Source organism: Scyliorhinus torazame, chromosome 2 (genome assembly GCF_047496885.1).
Source record: "Scyliorhinus torazame isolate Kashiwa2021f chromosome 2, sScyTor2.1, whole genome shotgun sequence".
NCBI classification, from domain to species: Eukaryota; Metazoa; Chordata; class Chondrichthyes; order Carcharhiniformes; family Scyliorhinidae; genus Scyliorhinus; species Scyliorhinus torazame.
In genome coordinates this window covers 112,519,188-112,535,729 of record NC_092708.1, presented here as the reverse complement: position 1 = coordinate 112,535,729, position 16,542 = coordinate 112,519,188, and the positions used below count along the sequence as shown (strand labels likewise).

Below are 16,542 nucleotides of genomic sequence, written 5' to 3'. Positions count from 1 at the left end.
ATTGTGAACTGGTTTGTGCACTGGTTCACTAAAGTTCATGCTGATATTCTGTCAGCTACTCCAAGGTTATCTAGGCTCCACAATCGCACTGTAAACTATCTCTGACCAGAGAACCCCAACAATGACACCCTCAAGAAGAACAATGAGTATTAAATAGTGCTAATTAAATATGGATCGATATAGAATAATTTATCCGAGATAATCTGTAATGCACACTAGAGTATCCAAAAGTATTCAGAAATACACAATTAAGCTGTGTGAAAAGAGGTAAAGAGATTATCTTGTTGACAACTTGACAGAAGATTGTTTTTGTTGAGCAGAACATAATTACACGGCTAAAAGCCTTGACAACGTGAAGCCATGTCAATTGGTGAACATTTGGAAATAGAAAATGAGATTGAATCTATCAGGATGATTTTTTACTGCTTCTAAAATGGATGAATAATCAAGAGAGACTGGTTGTATCACCCCATTTGGGAAAAGAAATTAAGTGCAGAGTTCACAAATCCACAGCACAATCCAAGGCTGTCTCCAGAGACTTGAGGAACTAGGATTTTACAGGCCATTAATGAACAATTTGTAGGCTTGATGTGTGCAGCAGTTTCAAGCTAATCAGCAGCAGTAGCCACAGAAATACCAAGGGAGAACAGGATTTCAATTGTTCAAAGTGAATGGAAAATACTCTCTCATGTCAAGTTTCATTTAATCAAACAGACTAAGGATGATTTTTATGTGATGTAAAAGGTTAAGAACTGATGCAAATTTTGTCAGATCAGTAATGGATTACTTGCATTCATTGCGGCATGGTGGCACTGTGATTAGCACTGCTGCCTCACAGTGCCAGGGACCTGGGTTCAATTCCAGCCTCGGGAGACTGTGGAGTTTGCACTTTCTCCCCGTGTCTGCATGGATTTCCTCCGGGTGCTCCAGTTTCTTCCCACAGACTAAAGATGTACAGGTTAGGTGGATTGGTCATGCTAAATTGCCCCGTAGTGGCCAAAAGGTTAGGTGGGGTAACAGAGGAGTGGGCCTAGGTAGGGTGTGCTTTCAGACAGTCGGTGCACACTCGATAGGCCGAATGGCCTCCTTCTGCACTGGAGGGATTCTGTGAGTTCTGTGGGTCAGCCCATTTGCATAATTATTCCGAGCTCCAGATACAGACTTCGAATGGGTGCATACAGCACACAGCAGGCTGGGTTTGCCCTCACCCCATGAGACGAGGTTGGAAGCATCTGAGAAAGCAGCTGGGAGTCCATCAATGTATTCCTGCCTGTGGTGAACCACAACAGGGCCTGTCTGGGATCTGGGTCGACTGCCCACTCCACAGAGATGGACAGCCAGTTAATACAATTAAAGCTCCACTGAAGAGTCATTTTGTGTTGCTGTGGGCATTTCACCGTCATTGGAGTGGTACCCCCCACCCACCCCATGTGTTGAGGCTGCCACCTCAATGGAGGCAGCCTTCCAGCGACATGCCACGGGGATGAAGAACCACAGCCCTTGTCAATATATAGACCTATTGAGGGTTTTCCCCCATCCTGATGTCTCTACCATCTTCTGTGCAACCCTCTGAGTTGGCCAGTGAAAATGCCTTGATGTCGATGTGCCCTTTAGGTCCCCAAACTGCCTCATCAGTATCCACCTTCATAGAGCTGCTGGCCGACACCATTGAGTACCCGTCTGCTGTCCTTAACAACACAGCAAGCATGGAGGTAGCCAATTAGGAAATTGTCACCCGGATGATTGAGCCACCCATCTCACTGCTAGCAAGCATGGGATTATGAACCCCATTTGGTCCAGAGATTAGGGTCCCGAAGTCCCCAAGCAAAAAGAGCCAGAAGAATGAGAACGTAAACTTGAATGCAGATATTGTGGGTGGTCTATGTCCCAAACAGGGAACCTGGGCTGTTGTTCATTTTCCTTTGCCTTCTTTCATACCATGCCAGAGAAAATCTGACATCCAGGGCGGGATTCTCCGACCCCCCGCCGTTTTTTGGGCGTGGGAAGGATTCATGCCACACCAGTCGGTGACCGTTTGCAGCGGCCCCCCCGGCAATTCTCCGGACCCCGATGGGCCGAGCGGCTGTCCATTTTTGGCCAGTCCCACCGGCGTGGGTTACGCATGGTCCCACACGTCGGGACCTGGCAGGTAAGTCGGCGGGGGCGGTCCTCCCGGTGGGGGGAGGCGCGCCGGAGGCCTGTTCCGTGGGGGGCACTTCTTCCTTCTGCGCCGGCCTCTGTAGGGCTCCGCCATGGCCGGCGCAGAGAAGAGAACCTCCCGCGGATGCACCAAAATACGCCGGCTGGTCTGTGCATGTGCGGAACCATGCCGGCGGTTCTGCGCATGTGTGAGATCACGTCGGCCCTTCGGCGCATGCGTGAACCCGCGCCGTCCCTTCGCCGGCAGCTGGAGCGGCGCCAACCCCTCCGCCATCCACCTCATCCCCGAAAGTGCGGAGAATTCCGCACTTTCGGCGGCTGTTGACGCAGGAGGGGTTGTCGCTGGTTCTCCCGCCAGCGTGGGGACTGAGTCCCCAGAAGGTAGAATCCCGCTACCAATGTCTCTGGCATTACAGTTAGTCAGGCTTGCCATTATCTTAGTAATGCAAACAAGCCTACTGCCCCAGTTTCCTTTGGGAGTAAAAGCCTCCATCAGCATTGATCATCCTGAAGAAAGGGATTTACAAAGAAGCATAGAAAATAGGAGCCGGAGGTGACCGTTTGGACCTTTGAGCCTGCTCCACCATTCATTATGATCATGGCTGACTGGACTTCTGGCAGTACATCCGACGAGGGACAGAACATCTGTCATGCAGCCTAAAAATCGCTTCAGAGATCACGCTTTCATTTTTCCTAACAGTTCAAAAAAGGATATTGCTATTGAGAAACCCACAGGTACCCACAGGTACCCACAGGTACCCACAGGATTGTTACTGTGCCATAAAGGAAGCTAATAAGAACAAATCATATGTAGGACCATGAAAACCTAGTTGATAGCAGAACGAATATGATGATGGCTAAGAACATTTAATATTATATTACTTTACCCATTAATTGAACTTCCAACAGACATCTCAATTCCCAATAACATTTTTCAATGCTGCATTTCAAAAAAGCTCTCACACACTTTGTAGAGCTTCTGCTGTCTCTGATCTCCGTCTGTTTTTACACAACATCACGCCCATGCCCATTTGTAGGGTGGAATCGACGTAAAATCAGTCCCACTGTTTAAGTCAAAAAGGGAAACAAGTCAGAACTAGGACAAAAACATATTCTCACTACAGGGAAGTGGTTTTCTAAAACCAAGGCCAGCGAGCAATGTAAAAGGGAAGCTACCTTTGAAACAACAAACATGCTTTCCACAATAAATGCACCAAAGACTTGGTTATCTTTCAGACGAGTGTTGGGAATTTCGCATTGAGCTGCAGACTGTTCCGCTATTGTAACATCCAGTTAACATGTGTAAACAAGATGTCTGGTGGTGTGTCATGGTGGAAAAGTGGAAGCAGAACCAAGAGATTTTCCAGGTGACATTTGTCAGATTTCAAAGGAAAAGATAAATGGATACCAGCACGTGTGCAACAGAAAGTGTATAGCGGATCCTCCAATGTAAGAGTTGAAAAAAATACGTTTTAAGAATAACCAGATCCATAGTTCTGGCCATAGGGCAGGATTTACAAAGCCATAGGGCAGGATTTACCGACCACCCCGCCGCGTGTTTCTCGGTGGTGTTTTCCGCTGACCGCACCCCTCGCCGCCGGGAAACCTGGGACCAGAATTTCCCATTGGTGTGAACAGCCGGTAAATCCCGGCCATGATTCATAGTGATACCTCAGAGTTCTACAAATTTCATAACACAAGTGGAGCTATCTAACCAATCCACTGTAAACATACCACAGCCAACACAACACAATGTTGTCCAGACTAGGGTCATAGTTTGAGGATAAGGGGTAAACTTTATAGGACAGAGGTGAGGAGAAATGTCTTCACCCAGAGAGTGATGAAACTGTGGGATTCGTAACCACAGAAAGTAGTTGAGGCCAAAATGTTGTGTAGTTTCAAGACGGAATTAGATATAGATCTTGGGGTTGAAGGGATCAAGGGTACAGGGCTAAATCGCTGGCTTTGAAAGCAGACCAAGGCAGGCCAGCAGCACGGTTCAATTCCCGTACTGGCCTCCCCGAACAGGCGCCGGAATGTGGCGACTAGGGGCTTTTCACAGTAACTTCATTTGAAGCCTACTTGTGACAATAAGCGATTTTCATTTTCGGGGGGGCGATCAGGGTATTGAACTTGATGATCAGCCATGATTGCAATGAATGGCGGAGCAGGCCCGAAGGGCCGAATGGCCTCCTCCTGCTTCTATTTTCTATGTATATTTCGATGTAATGTGCAGAAGAAGAAAAACTGAAGCTCATAATGACTGAAAAATCAAGCAATTCTGGAACTGAAGACTCTATTGGAAAATATTCACATCAATATTATGAATACATCCACTGTTCTGTGTAATAACAAGAAGTGACACATTAGTATAGAAATCTCTTATGCTATCTGTCAGTAACTCTGGGCGTATTTAATAAAGCCAATAGAGGAGGCCAGGGTCCCCAATTGCCACCCTCTTGTCTGATTCAATGGCACCAAACCTGCATGTTAGGGGGAGGTGGGGGGGGGGGGCATTACATTTCTCCCTGTGTGTGAATTCTTAATGCAGGAACTATTGGCACTATGTATTTAAAGCAGATTTTCCTGATTTGAATGAAGGGGTAGTTTCAAAAAATTGCTTTAAGGAGGTACGTGTACCAATAATTTTTTTTAAACATATTTTTTCTTTATTTTATTCAGGGGCAATCTAGTGTGGCCAATCCACCTCCCCTGCACATCTTTGGGTTGTGGGGGTGAGACCCATACAGGCACAGAGAGAATGTGCAAACTCCACACGGGCAGTGACCTGGGGCCGGGGTTGAACCCGGATCCTTGGTGCCGTGAGGCAGCAGTGCTAACTACTGTGCTACCAGTGCTGCCCATGTGTGCCAATAATGTTGGTACATAGCATCTACAATCAAGTACAGGAAATTTACTGGCCGGACTTTTTCTGGACTGATGGGGATCTCACCCACCGGTTGGTGAATACGCGGGTGAACCCTGTCAATTCCACAGGAGAGGTGTGACGGGACCAAGTGCCCTTAAGAGCTTTAAGTGATCACCATCGGGCCTTTCTTGTGATTGAGGTCCCCAACAGCAGAGGTCCCATCCACCAAGACTTTCCAGCCACTCCGAGGCCTGCTACCCATGTTGCCCATGCCAATGGGGTTGGCAGCTGCTGGCAGAAATCTATCCACAAGAGTCCAGGATAATCATGGGATCCCAGATCAAAGGTGAATGAAGGCAAGGTGGGGATAGTGGGGTGAGTGTCGCAGGAAAGGAGTATCCAGGAGTCAGGAGCAAGGTTGTCTTTCATTGGCCTGCCTCTGCCAATGCCAGTTCGCTCAATCAGGTACAGAGTGCCTGGTAGCTAGGGTCTCTCCGGGAGGTGGCTAGCCAACCTAACAGGCTTTGTTGGTCAGCCATTTGAGGGTGAATAAAGCCATGCGACTTCCATTTAATCTCTGTGATAATGGGTGTCAATTGTCTCATTATTTACATCAATTGACATGCCGTCGCTGACGGTTGGGAATCTTGCATCTGCCCCTTGCCTTAATTGAGGGAGGCTTTCAGGGCACTGGGGGATTGATGCGGGACCTAGCTCGCCAACGAATAATTGGACAGGCCACCATGTTTCCCACTACGACATGCAGGATTAAATCCAGCCAACTGAATCTGTCCCAGGATGTTTCCATGACTCACAGCTGAACATAGTTACTTCAAAATCCTTCAAAATTCCTCAGCAGTAAAGAGAAGATTTAGAAAATCTGTCATGTAGTTACGCTGGCCGGTTGGGACTTGTGACTCCCACGGTGATTTTTACAGTTAACTCAGACATCATTTTTCACGGCGCCTTCTCGAAATATGTACTGGACCAGGAACAGAACTCGAGTCAATTACTGGGGAAGGTGGAGGAGGTTCATGTGAGAAGGTGCAAAGATCTTTTTTAAATAACTGCGAAGTTTGCACCTCAGTTATGTGTCTAAACTATTCTACAGTCAATGATATGTTTGGGCAAGCTGGTAAAGAGGTGTTACAGCAAATGACACACCCCACTCACAGCAGAAGCTTCAGAAGGTTGTAATTCAGCTAGACCAATGGTAGATGCGGTCCCAGTGATATTTCAGGTCTCCAAACTGTGTTGTGCTCTCCCTGAGCTCCAAGCTCGCTGCTACAAAGGAGATTTTCACAAAACCCATATTATTACATGCCAAATCAATTTTTGTCTGTTACCAAGGATGAACTTAAGAAAAGCTATATTGGCCCATAACTTTCTCAGAGTAATTTCTGGCGGATTGACACTTTCAACAGACTTTACCCCCACGCTGGGATTGCAAAGCCCCGGTCTCGTACAACCTTCCTCACACAGACTGGGTGAGACAAGAGCAGTGAAGCTCGTCCCCTGTAGCATCAGTGTGGAGTAGCTGGGGCGCAGAGGTAAATCACCCCCCTTCTTTACAGCAGTGGCTGCTGAAGTGGGAGGTTTACAGGGACCATTTGAAGGTAAATGGATCAGACAATGGGGGATGGGAGTGTCTATGGTCAGATCAGACTGAACCGGGGTGGAGGGAGGTCAGTTCGGATCAGAGGGGGGAGGGGTGGAAGTGGGTTCAGTCCATGACAGGGCAGGATGGGTCAGATCTGGAGGGGTGGGGAGTCAGTCTGGGAGGGCATGGGGGTTGGGTTGGACCAGCTCACAGCTGGAGGGTGGGGGGGGGTCAGGTTCAGGGTGGAGTGCTGGGACCTCGAGCGGGGTCATGTGTGGTGTGTGGGGGGGTGTCCCATGCAATACCGGGTCTGAGCTTTTAAGTATTTACTCTGCGGTTAGAGGTGATTTTTTTCCCTCTAACTCTTTCAGAGTAACTATCATGGTAAAACTGGCAGAACTATCCGAGGTTAGTGATTTAAATCACTTCTGCTGGATGGTTCTCAACCCAGCGTAATTGTCTAGACTCTAGAGGAAGTTGGTGCTTCTTTTAAAAACAAATTCCCAATTAACAGGCAATTTAGCTTTAATTTGTGTGTGTGTGTGTGTGTGTGTGTGTGTGTGTGTGGGGCGGGGGGGGGGGGGAGAGCTTTAATGTGCTTTATCCAGGTAGAGTTGAGAGGAACAACTGTGGGGATGAGGCTATTGTGTTAAAGGTGAGTGTGAGGCTTAGTGGAGAGGTGCTCAGTGAGGGGGACGCCATGGATGGATGTCCCAGAAGCTGAGAGGGCTGAGGGTCAGGGCACTGGCCCAATCCTCATCGCTTCCTTTTAGTTTATGATTCTGAAGAATCATGAAACCAGTCATCTTGGCTGTTCTATTGATTACAATCGACCAGCAGCAGCGACATTAACGTGCCACCGCACCAGGTCAGGAAGAGCATCCTGCAGAGGAGGGGGAGGCCGGGCCTGTTGCTCTTCCAGATCCAGGGCAACAGATGACAGAGTGTCAGGGGAGATACTAACCTGCCAAGGCTCTCCAGACTTTGAACATCCTACCTCCAGATGTCAGAGCTCCAGTGTCGGAGAAGACTCCCCAGGTAATGCAAGAGCTGGCACCACATGGAATGGGAAATTACTCATTGCCTGTGGCCCTAAAAATTCACAGCCGTTCTGAACTTCTATGCCAATGGCTCGTTTCAGGACAGTATGGGTGACCTGTGTGGCATTTCCCAGTCAGATGCACACAAGAGATGACAATTGCCACTGTTCTGCCCATCTGACCAGCCTGTCAATCCATCCTGTAATCTGAGGCTTTCCTCATCATTATTTGCACCACCTATTTTTGTGTTATCTGTGAACTTACTGATCATATCTCTTATTTTCATGTCTAGATCATTCGTGTACACAACAAACTGAAAGGGACTGTAGTCACCTAAAATGGCTGATTCCCTATTAATTTGGCCAAAACCCGATTTAAAACGGCTAACCGAAAAGGCTGATGGGAAAAGCAGCCAACAGGACACAAACGGACAGCTGCAGACAGAATAGCGTATTCGGCTCTGGGGATGTCGGTCCAGATCGATACTCAAGACTATTAGCAGCACATCAACCCAGACATCTGCAGTTTAATCGGCTATCCCCGGGAACAATTGCAACATATTAGCAATTGAATGCCGGGCCAGACCTGTCGACCCGTATCAGCCTTTTGAATCCCGCAGGCCAGATCCAATTCGATAAACCATTCGTTTCCCTGACCTGGTGGGCCATCTCCTAAAGTTAAGTATTGGCCAGTAGTGGTAGGTTTTGATATAGAAAGTAGGATTATTATGTAAGTATTGATTGCTGTACATAATAAATGACCGTTGATTTCAATCTTACTAAGCGGTGTGCTGACTTATTAATCATAACTCGAGCTTGAACCACGTGGCGGTATCAGAAAGATACCTGGCGACTCGTGTGCAAAGGTGACATAATCAGAGCTAATAAACTAAGGCTAAAACGAGCAACAGGATCCAGATCCAATCAATGTGGTAGACATGCTTCCAGTCACAAAAACAACTTTTCGCCATAATCCTCTGCCTCCTGCCACTCAGCCAATTTTGGACTCAATTTGCCAAATTGCCATGGATCCCATGACCTGCTTGATCAGTCTCCCATACGGGTTATTGTCAAAGCCTTACTGAAGTCCATGTGGACTACATCAATTGCACTGCCCTCGTCTCCACACCTAGTCACCTCCCTGAAAAACTAAATCAAATTTGTTAGACACGATCGTCCCCTAACAAAGCTATGCTGACTATCCTTGATTTATCCTGTCCCTCAGAATTTTTTCCAATAATTTCCCTACCACTGATGTTAGGTTCACTGGCCTGTAATTGCCTGGTTTATCCCTACTTCCCTTCTTGAATAATGGTACCATATCAGCTGTCCTCCAGTTCTCTGGCACCATTCCTGTGGCCAGAGAGGATGTGAAAATTAGCATCAGAGCCACTGTAATCTCCTCCTTTGCCTGCCAGAGTAGCCCGGGATGCATCTCGTTTGAGCCTGGCTAAAACCACTAATACTTCCTCCGACCCAATGCTAATTTGTTAATGCCAGGTTTACTGGGCTGTAGGCTTCTTTTTCCTCTCTCTCTCACCTTTCTCAAATATCGTGTTACATTTCCACATTTCCTACCTTCCAGTCTATTGGGACAATTTATGAGCGCCGTGCCTGGTACCTTCCGGGTTTTGGAACTGGCGCTTTCAATTTTCTCTTGCCTATTTTTGAGCCACTGTCCAAGAACAATTCCAGTCCATCATTTGATCTTTTGCACAGCTGACCTGTCAAACAATCTCATTGTGCTAAGCAATTAAGATGATTTCTTCACAATATTTTTGTAGTTAAATAATCAGGATGCCCAACAACCAAATTTATTAAACCTGTGCATAAGGAGTTGGGTTAATTATGTGCTGTTCAGGGTTTCCTTTCATTGAAACAAATCATGTCATTTTGGAAGGGTTAAATGGAGAGTTATTGACCATATACAATAAGAGCAATTCTGTGCAAATGACAAAGAATGGCAGTTTGTTCACCTGGCCTTTCACAATGTGGGAAGTCAAATCACCACAGCTGTGAGTAAAAATAAGCAAGTGTCAAAGTGCCTTTTTATTTTTCATTCTGTAGATCCATGCTGATTCACGAGTGTATTGAGATTAGAGTGCCGAGTTACATACGCAATCTTCTGGTGAAGGATCATTGTCGATAATTTTCATTGGTGGAGGAAGAGGAGTATGGGACTCGTCATCTGGCTCATCCTCTCCTCCACTCTGCATTCCAGATGAAGACTTGGATAAAGTGCCACTGGGTGGTTCATCTTTCCTTCCCTTCTGTTAAAAGAAATTCAATTTAAGATCGAACAATATATATTTCATAGATTCCAAAGATCATTGCTGATTTAAAGTCCTGCTTTAAAACAGGTGATATATGAAAACCCTCAATAAAATTGTACCAAAGCTCTTTTAATAGTTCCTTGTCTCAACTAAGTTGTTTTATTACACTTCATGGGACATTGTTCCTTCATCACTTTTTCTGCCCGTTTGTTACGGACGCCTGGTCGGACCACAACAATGGCTAAGATATTGACCCAGATGTGTAACATTTAAAAATTTTAAGATTGTGCATCAAAAATAGATTCGTTCCAGGAGTGATAATATAAGAAATGATGCATTGTTATTTTCTAAACTAAACTTTATTAAAACAAAAGAAAAAAAGCAATATTTAAACTTTCAAACTTCACAGTTCTAACATTTACACACAAGGTCCCATTAAACAACACATGCCATTAAAATGCAGCTCTCATTTCACTTACACATCCAGGCAAAGGCAGCACTTTCATTTAGGAAGCAATCTTTCTTCTGTTAGGATATCTCTTTCAAAATCCTTTTTCAAAGCTTTCTCTCTCTATGGCAGGCCCATGACCTGCTCCATGGCTGCTTACATCTTTAAGCTAGCAGGCGTCATGACTTAACTGGTTGCTCTCCACAGCCTTCTGCTTCCAGGTTTCCTAACCTGTTCCTTGGCTGCCCATCTGTCTCTGCCTTTATTCACAAAAGGATTTTTCTATCTGTCCAAGCTCCGCCCAGCTCTTCAGACAAAGCTTCTCCCCTGAGGTGGTCAAACTTGAATTTATTCTCTAGTTATTTGGCTGACAGCCCATTCCCGTTTACACTGGGCCAGAGCTATGCCTTTGATATGCAAATACCTGCCATTGATAGACTATCAGGTCATCAGACTCTGTTAATGGGATAATGCCGGTCATGCAGGAATATCCCGAAAGGCAATGGGTCTTTGGTGAATCACATCACACATTCCCTAACGAGTTGAAGTCTGAATGGGAGCAGGTGACTCAGTCAGGTATGGTCGTATCCCTTTGAGTTCGGGCTAACAGCATTTTCCTTCAATCTGTTTAAACCTTTAAATTGTCTGCTTCATTTTTGGACCCCTTTCTGAACCCAAATTTCTAATATCTCCTTATCATGATACCTTATCCTGTTAAAAATATGTACATTTACTCATGCTCGGAGTATAACTCTATATTACCCAAACTGCCATTCTTCATGTGTGAACCCGGACAGTGAATGTTCGGGAACATTACAACTCATCCCATTTCTGTCCCATTTGTCTTCCCTGGCACTGTTTACTTGATAGTAATTGGGAGCTGAGATGCTGACCAATTTTTCTCTGCCCAAATCCAATTGAGATCAAACATAGCAGCCTACCATTGTTCCTATTGAGATCAATGAACTCCGACCGAGACAGAATTGAACGTGGAAATTTCTTGGTCTCTTGTGCAATTTCACGTTGGACAGTATTCTCAATGACTGAGCTAAACATGGAGTTCATCATCCACACAAGTTTTGTGTAGACTTGGCTCACAATGTCTTGTTCTTATTTTGTGATTGGACGCATTAAAGACCTTAATCCCCCCTCAAAAAAAGCATCCAAAGCTGTACAAAAAATACCTCATCTGCACTGTCCTCCTGAGGCGCATTTTCATTCTCCCCTGCTTTGGGTGAAGCTGGATCTACGCTTGTTTTGCCATTCCTGCCTCTTTTCTGTTTGACAATCTTCCTATTGTCGGCCTTGCCGCTACTGAGTCGACGGACAGGGCTAGTCAACCATTTCTTCAGCGTGTTTCCGGAACGTTTGGGTCCTGGGGAATTCTGCATGGAATTTAACGAAGGCTGAGGCTGAAGGTTTGAAACAGATTCAGACTTTGCTCCATTGTCATTTGGTGAATAGGCATCTAGAAACAGCACAAATAAAAATTATTTAGCAACCTTACATCAAAATTGAGAAATGTAACCTTGCTTGCATACTCTAGAGGTCCTAATGTGTTTATTGGTTGCATTGTCCAATTATTTTATGCAACCTAAGCAAATTGTCATGTGCATTTGTGAGGAAATAATAAACTAGCGATCAGGTCTCTAACTCATAAGATGTTGGTCTTACCATGGGATGCAATGTTTAAACACCTTCCCATTAGTCAGGGAAAAAATAGTGGGATAGTCATTTCAGGAGACTTACATTCCAGCCCTAATCCTTATTGCAGAAGGTCCAGTTTGTAGCATAACGGGGTACGTTAGACTAAGCCCCACAAAGGGTTAAGTGTAATAGTCTGTGATGTAACAGAAGGAAGTCACATATCATATGATCTGAAAGAATCTCGGAGAAGGCAGCATGGAAAGAAGCTAGAGTAAGGAGGTGTTGTCATAATATTAATCCGTCACAAAATTTGACTGCAGCTTCAGGAGTTATTGAAACTACTCCAACCCAACAACGCAATAATACCCACCCTTAAACCAGAGGAATTGTATAGCTGGGCAAGGATGGGGTATGTAAGGAGATTAAGAATGAAAAAGAGGGGAGAAATTGAAATTAAAATTGCATTTTTCTAAACTTAAAACACTGTATTTGATTGCAACCTACTCTTGCTTCTAATTCATATGTTTGTATGTTTGTTTTTTGGAGGTGGTGTCAGAGTGGTATTGTTGTTAGGCTAATAATGCAAAGGCCCAGGGTGACGCTCTGGGGATCTGGGTTCAAATCCCATCATGGCAGATGGTGAAATTTGAATTCAATAGAAATCTGGAATTAGACGTTTAATGATGACCACAAAACCATTGTCGATTGTTCCAAAGACCATCTGATTTACTAATGCCCTTTAGGGAAAGAAATCCATTGCCCTTACTAGTTCTGGCCTACATGTGTGACTCCAGAGCCACAGCAAAGTGGTTGACTCTTAAAATGCCCTTCTAAAATGCCAGCCAACGCCCACATCCCATGAACAAATTTAAAAAAAGAATAATGGTAGGCCAAATCTTTCTGTAGTTTGTATTTAAACTTAATACCTATAACCCACTAGTCCTAAGGGATTTCCTTCTAAATGGCAGATGGAAGGTTTTTGCTAGCTGTTGTTTGGATTGTGATTGGCCCCAGACCTCCTTGGGTTGACAACAGCTTCCATGCCTGGTGCATCACGAGCTTCTGGGGTTCTGACAATCAATTCAAAACCTGTGACCTTTTTGTCCACTATCGGGAGTTAACTAAAGGTTATATTTAATTTTTGACAGCGACAAAGAAAATAGCTTACCACAAATTTTCTAGTTTGCATGATGTGGGCTAAATAGTACGTTTAATTCCTACAGCGCAGCCCAACCAGTGAAATGGAAGAATTCGTAATCAGCATAATTCAAGAGGTATTTAAATAGCTAGGCAAGAACCGGGAAATCTAAAGCAGAAAACAACTGCCAAAATGTAAAGAAATATTGATTTGAGATCGGGGACAGGCAATTTTACTCCTCAGCTAGCCATAATACAAGACATGATGGAATGAAGTGTCACAGCTTATGTGAATGATTGCCAGCAACCCATAGATTCCTTGTGCAGTATACATGGGAGCTGATAAAAGAAAGCAGAATACAATGGCCAAGCATCATAGTACCGATAGTAGTTCTCTGTCTATTTGTCATGTAACAGAGTACCACAGTGTACTCTTCAGATTGTAGTTCTGGAGGAACAGTTAACAAACAACCTTCCGTGCTGCTTCTCTCTCATGTCAATGGAGCCACCGGACATTGCCAGTGTGTCTGTGTGGCACTGCCAGGCTGGCATGGGCACAGCCAGGGTACCAGGCTGGCACTGCCATGGGTTGGAGCCTGAAGAGGGCCAGGAGAGGGGGTGAGGGGTTTAAGAAGATTGGAGGGGTCCTGAAAGGGTGGAGACAAAAAGGGGGGTCGGGGCCCTCAGCGACCCCATATCAGGGTGTCCTCACTTACGGAGAGAAGGGGTAATGCCCATGTCTGCAGGAGATGGCATTGCCCATGGGTGGGGGTTGTGGGGAACCCTCATGCACTTAGAGATCCGAGCAGCTTTTCAAAATGGCGCCCCAATCTTGGAGCAGTCTGTCCCACCGGTGAGTTAAGTTCCCCACTTTGAAAAAGGTAGTAAGTGTGGGCTAGACCGAGGAGAAACTTCCCAAAGGCTCAAACAATGAATACGTATGTGTGAATACCAGTCTGGATCTCGTCCCAAAAGCCTGCGGGAAACACCCTGGCAAACATGCCCAAAATAACGTTTTTGGGTTGAATTACGCCCAATATGACTTCTTTATTCAAACCAACCAGAAAAACATGAGACTTGATTTTTCATGCTGTGAACAAATTGAAAGTGTGAAGTGTTGTGCGCATGACTTTAGTGATATGGATATAAAGACTGAAACAGGCAAAACCTATCCCAAATCATTTAGAGAAAGTCACAATATTTATTTCAATGCTCGTTGTAAAATTGTTCCTGAAAAAATAAAATGAAGTTGTAGATTTTGAGTTGATTTGAAAAATCTTGAAACATTTTCTTTCCCTTAGTTGTCCTTACAGATTTTTCATGCTTTATTTGGAATAAATATAAAAAGATAAATTATTATTTTAAAATGCATCTTTGAACAATTTTGAACAGAAACAAGTTTAAGAAATGTTGTCATAGTTCTGACTGGTTGTGCAATTAGGCCTGTTACTAGGGAGACTGAATAAAGTGGTTATCTCGATAAATATTTAATATTAAGATTTTCGGGGTTAATATGATTGTCCGATTTAAAAGAGTGGGAAGTGGTTCTGTGGATAGCCACTGCTAAAGTTTCACAGAGTTATATACAACTACTACATCAGACTACAGTGTTAGAGATATTTGGGGTCAAATAGATTTCTGTATAAATTCCTATTTAATGTCTTCCTTGTGTTTCCTTGTCTTTTATCTTCCACTTTTGGGGGGGTCTGATTTGGTTGTGCTTCTGCACTTCATTAATGACATTCTAAGAGGATATTTGAAACATGATTATTCAGCAAAATCTTCAAGCAGTTTCTTTGTTTGTACTTTTAAACGCCACAAAATAATGAAGTGTAGTTTGTTTCTGTGTCCTCCACCATGCACCCCGCACCCCCCCACCCCCGCCCCGGCAATCAAAATGCACTTGGTCAGCAGATCAGGGAAGTCACGAATTTAAAGTAAAAACTGGTCTCTCGTGATGGGAATGGAATTTAAAAACAAGTATATTTTGAACAGATTGAAACTGTATCATGAGGCATTATAGTTTCACACATCATGTTGCTAGGACACTGAACAAATCAATTAATTTCACATCTGAAACAGATCCGATACCAAAAATAGCAAATTAATGTATTAAATTCTTTATAGTTGCATGCACCCAGTTTGAGTATTGAACCTCAACCCTAAATTTAAGTCCCTGAATTTCCTCCATGTCCTTTGCGGTGTTGGCTGTTCTTGCGCCATTATGGAGGTGCTCCTACATTACAGTAGACCGCACTTCACAAAAGTACCTAATTGGGGTTATCCAAAGTTTTTTAAATTCTCAACCCCGACCCCAAAATATTGCTAACCTCTCTACTTCTGGGTTTAATCGAGGTGGGACCGCCAATACACTGCCAGCAGACAGGTTGGCTATGTTTTATAAATATCATAATGAGACTGGGAGTCTCACATTTAACTTGTCTTAACCCCAACAGACTTTGGGATACACAGCAGCTCAAAGGAGAAGAGAACAGCTTCAGGAAATGTATTTTTATTCTTGTGAGCCAAGAGCAAGAAGTGCTTCCTCCCAGCCCATCAAACTACCTGCTTCCCTGCCATTGGATCTCCCCCTAGCCGGGTCCACAAAATACCCCAGGAGGAATGATTGTAACCACTCACCCCACGAGCAGCTGCAGGCTCTCTGCTGTGCCCTGCTGTGGCTTAAACTCCTTCAGGGAAGGGAGCATTCAGTAGATGTGGGTATTCATGGTCAGCTGATGAATATTGGCCCAGTCTTGATGGATATTGCAGACTGTTCAGTAGTCATGTGCTGATGTTGTTAGTGTTTCCAGGAAGATCACTTTTTGGTAATTGGCACAGGAGGAGGGAAGATGTGGTATGCTGCTATCGCCAAGCAGCAGATGGCCCTTGCATAGCCTGGAATTATCTTGCTTATTACTCATCCTCAAGAATTGTTAAGGCCTGCAGCATCCTTTCTTTGGATAATACTAGCTTCTGTTATCCAAGCTGGTTTGTTGGCCTTCCTACAATATAGAGTGGTTCAGAGCATAACATGCTATGATAATCCCTGCAACAATTTGGGGCATATACTGCAGAGCTATTCAGATCTGTTTAGGCTGTTCAGTAGCTCAATGGTCCACTGCACCATAAGTCTTGTTGCTCTATGGGCCTGACTATATGCACTCATAGCATGCATTTCAGGTTGCCTCAATGGAGTCATAGACCATGGCGTTGGGAGGGGATAGTTGGGATTGGTGTATGTCTGGTCTCTAAGAAGCCACCCTGAACCATTGTTCTCTCCCAGAAGTGTCAGGCTGTGGTGAGAGACATAGAATGAAAGCATCATGGCAGCTGCTTGACATTCACACACAAGTTCTTTTGGTTGAC

General features: G+C 44.7%; 1 protein-coding gene across 4 annotated transcripts in view; it reads right to left on the bottom strand.

The window, feature by feature from the left end:
- kalrna (kalirin RhoGEF kinase a) overlaps positions 1-16,542 on the bottom strand; it is a 1,210,365-nt gene that overhangs the window by 198,151 nt on the left and 995,672 nt on the right. For all 4 annotated transcript variants that reach the window (XM_072475613.1, XM_072475615.1, XM_072475625.1 and 1 more), the window contains 2 exons: positions 11,574-11,857; positions 9,786-9,938 (listed from right to left, as the gene is read on the bottom strand). In XM_072475613.1, coding sequence (XP_072331714.1) covers positions 9,786-9,938; positions 11,574-11,857 — 437 coding nt within the window. The remainder of the gene's footprint in view (positions 1-9,785; positions 9,939-11,573; positions 11,858-16,542) is intronic.